This window comes from Bidens hawaiensis, unplaced genomic scaffold, assembly GCF_021521415.1.
Source record: "Bidens hawaiensis isolate Kalapana, Puna unplaced genomic scaffold, B.hawaiensis_p1.1 tig00074333_1, whole genome shotgun sequence".
In the NCBI taxonomy this organism is placed as follows: Eukaryota; Viridiplantae; Streptophyta; class Magnoliopsida; order Asterales; family Asteraceae; genus Bidens; species Bidens hawaiensis.
In genome coordinates, this window is record NW_027502889.1 from 16,586 (window position 1) to 20,879 (window position 4,294).

Sequence of the window (4,294 nt, forward strand, 5' to 3'; positions counted from 1 at the left end):
GACGATTAAATTAGTTATAACAGGTACAAATGATCATTGGTTGACACAAGTCAAACACAAATGCCAAACCAAAAGAGTTAACGCATGCCAAGATTCGTTTCTATCGAAGTGATAACAAGTTTTAGCTACTCCTAGTGTCAAGAAGACAAGAAGTGTAAAACAAATAAAAATTAATATTTTGGTTCAATTTCTATTCGATGGGCCGACTGCCTAGTCGCTTTTTATTCCTGCCACACTTGACTTGGTTGCTTATAAATCTCGTTAATCACCAAACAGCCCAGCCCACCAATTAATTGTTGGCCCAAGCTTTAACTTAATTTTAATCCAAATGGAAACTGATCCAATTTAAGATGAGAACTTTAGTTTTCACCAGTCAGTAGTCACCACTCGTATTTAGAGGTGAAAAAAAACCCGAACCCGGTTCCGTATCTGGAACCGTGTATTTGAAAAACCCGATTTATGCATCTCGTATTCTCTTGGTTATTTTTAACTTTATTACTAAGGATAACTATAAAAAATTATTAAATTTGATAACTAAAAAGGTATTATAAATATACTAGTGTGTATATGTATATGCTTCTCGTATAGACCTAAGCAACTCATATAAATGCACGAGTTGACTGATCTAATACTGTGCAAGCTTGTTTGAAAAAGAATTAACAAGTCTTGTATATGCATATACATAGCCGGCTCTTGGGTGGTGCAACCCGGACAACTAGCCAGGGCACAAAATATATATATATATATATATATATATATATATATATATATATATATATATATATATATATATATGTGGGAGATTTCAAATGAGAACCCCTTTGAGTTTTAAGAACTCGAAAGAACTCAGTGTAACGATTTTTTTTCGAATTTTTTTTACACATGCGTAATATATGTAAGTTACATACACGTAAAAAAATTGAATAATTTTTTATGCACCGAGCCGACTTTTTACACATGTGTAACGGACGTAAAGGTTAGTGTAACCACTTACATCTTTATTCTCTCTCCTACTTTGACTTTTTTGCCAGATTTAATCTCAACCACATATTCCAATCCACCTAATTAAATGTGTGGCCTAGAATGGAGTTCTTAAGTTCTTACAACTCAACATGGTTCTTAAAAGATCCCTCCCCTATATATATATATATATATATATATATATATATATATATATTAAATTTCTTTATAGAATAGGAATAAATGTTAATCCCCTTATTTTATATTCGGCCCAATTTTTGTGTTAACATTAATCCATTGTGATATTGAGCCAAAACTAATTTAAAGAAAAATTAAAAAAAATGATAATAACTAATAAACCGATTGATTGACATCTAAGGATTTTGGAGAAAATGGTTTTTCAAAGCGATAGATGAAGCTAAGAAGATTGCTTTTGAAATGGGCATTGACCCAATATCTGCACAAAAACGTGTAATTAAAAGGAAAAAACAAAGTGATGAGTGTTCAAGTAGCCAAGAAGCTTCATTTACTCCTCAAGAGAATTTTAGAGTAAATTATTTTTATATATTATTGATCAAACTATTACTTCTCTTGATACAAGATTTGATCAATTCAAAAATTATAAGAAATTATCTGGATTTTTGTTTCCACAAAATTGAGGGGAATTGAAGATGAATATCTTAAGTTATCTTATAATTTTCTTGAAAATGCACTTAAGTTTGAAGGAAGATCGGATATTGATGGCGGGAGCTTTATATGGAGTTTAGCTCATTAGACACATTATATACCATGGAATTTAGTAGCTCTATTGAAGTTTTGAATCATTTGAACGAGACCCAAGAAAATTTCCCAAATGCAAAGATTGCATATAGAATATTGTTAACTATTTCAGTCACAGTAGCATCCGCAGAAATAAGATTTTCAAAGTTGAAGTTTTTAAAATCTTATTTACGATCCACAATGTCCCAAGAAAGACTTAATGGATTGGCGACGATAACTATCGAGAGCGAAATCTTAGATAATATAAACTACGAAGAGATTATCAAACAATTTGCTGTCAAAAATGCTAGAAGAACTTCACAAATCATCGGTTAGACGTTAGCTATTATTGTATTTGAGTTTATTACTATAATTTTGCTATTTTTATTGTTATAGCGTTAATGTCGTTTAAAAAAATATCTTATATATTTTGTTACTTGTTAGGGCTTACGGGTCTTTTTTTATGCTCGTTCTAGGTATTTAAATTTTCGGAGATGGCTCTCCATACACGACTTGTATTAGCTTCCTTATCACAATACATATTAATCTTGCGATTTGTTTTCTATACCCTACAATTTGCTTTATTTATTTTTTAATTTCTGTTTCACCTCTTACACTTTAAATAATATAAGTCTTTAATCCATTTAATTTTCATTTAATTTGATTATTCTTTGAAAGTTATTTCTGTTAAACTTTTAGAAAAGAAAATTATTGTTGTTAACTGAGTTGTATTCAAATAAAATCGAGTATTCTTGTTACCATGATGTATAAAATTGTTAAATATTTTTTTAGGTATATCACGCCTTATTTTCTTTTTCTTTTCCGATTTTTGTTTATTTTCTCTTTCATTTGTTATAGCAAATATCGGTGCCATAACAAACTCTGAAGCCAAGAAATATCGGTTCCACCGTGTGTTACGTCAGAGAGTTCTTCTCTTATGGTGGCATAACAACTGTCAACTGGCAGTCGTCCGTATGGTTTTCGGGGGAATGACCAAGCGAAACTCTGAACCAGCATAAACCCGGTTAAAACAACAATCTTACCAGAGTAAGGTAACGGGTCTCTGCTAGTCAGAGAATATGATGACCTAACGCACAAATAAAGTCGTCGTTCTAAATCGGATTTTCCAACTAGTTTTAGTATATAATAAAATATAATACCGTAGTTTCCAAGACAAAAGAGTTGTCATACGTCAAGTCTGTCCTAGATTTTCTTGCCCAACCTAGAGTTTAATATCACCTTATAGAAAAAGGAAAAAACACCAAATAAACAATCAAAAAGTTTACTTCAATTGCAAGAAGAGAATATATACTTTCATTATGTTGCTACATGACCTTCGACCTTTTTCTTCTAACAAAAATACACACACATAGTTAAATCATATGCAGAAAAAAGTACCCATGACTAAAATCTACCATCCAACACAAAAACAACAAAAAAACCGTAACACTAACTTGTAAAAATATCATTAAAACTAAAACTTACACATTATTATTATTATTGTGTACATGACTCTTTTCCCCATTTCTAACAAGCAAAAAATAACCCAAAACGGCACAAACAGCAGCAACAAAATTCCCTTCTTTGATCAAAATCTTGCCGACGGTGCGAGTAATCTCGGCCGTGAGTTTCTTCCCCTCCACCACCAACGACTTCCTGGGTCTTCCGAAAAAGGTCAGCAAGACCAAGACCGAGATCCAAGTGACCAGGGTGGCCGGGATGGCTACGGCTAAGGCAGCAGCCATGGAGAGTAAGCCGAATATTACTCCCAGGGCCGCCGATGCGTAGATCGCTGGCCAAGTGGAGGGTGAGGTGGCAACGGCCGAGTCGTACCATGAGAGTACGGATTTAAGGAGGTTCCAAGAGGAGGATAAGAGGATTGTGTAGACGAATAGGAAGAGGAGGACCCACGTGCGGCGTTTGCTCATGAGGTTTAGGAGGATCAGGTACGAGGTGGATTGAGGCTGTTGGTGTTCGGGATTAGGATTATTATCGGCCATGGGTTAAATGAAATGGATAGTGTTTTGTTGTTGATGGATGAAGGTTGAAGAAGGTGAATTGGGGGTTTAGTTTAGGTGACACGCTTCAAGGACCACTTTAGTGTTAGTCTACACTTGGTCGTCTTTGTGTATTATTGACATTTGTTTTAAGGAGAAAAATTGTGAATTTGTTTATAGCCTAGGGATTATAAACAAACCCGAATTTTATTTTATTGGGTTGAACTAAACATTTTAGTTTTATTTTTATTTGTAATCGGGTGACTACTAATTAACACTCTTTACTTTAGTTATGCCAATTATGTATAGCTTAAGTTAAGCTAATGCATCCAAAGACTCATGTAAAGAAAAAAAAATGTCATGGGTTTTACTTTTAAGCCTAACTTGTGACTGAAAAATAGAGGGTTAAGTTAGGCAAGAGGGTTTTCTCATCTATAATGGGTAGGTTAGTGGTCTGTCAGTAATATAAATGGCCGTTAAAAAAAAATACACTTTCTAGTTATATTTATATTTCTAATTTTCTTTGGTAATACTAATGAAGTAATATAAAGGTTAAAATAGTAAAAAATGTATTTGGG

The 4,294-nt window shown here is 33.1% G+C and overlaps 1 protein-coding gene across 1 annotated transcript; it reads right to left on the reverse strand.

Moving 5' to 3' along the window:
* Nucleotides 1–3,200: 3,200 nt before the first annotated feature.
* On the reverse strand, nucleotides 3,201–3,696 carry LOC143606329 (uncharacterized). The gene has a single exon (XM_077082131.1). The coding sequence runs from the start codon at nucleotides 3,645–3,647 to the stop codon at nucleotides 3,201–3,203; it is 447 nt and encodes a 148-aa protein (XP_076938246.1). The 5' UTR covers nucleotides 3,648–3,696.
* Nucleotides 3,697–4,294: the final 598 nt, after the last annotated feature.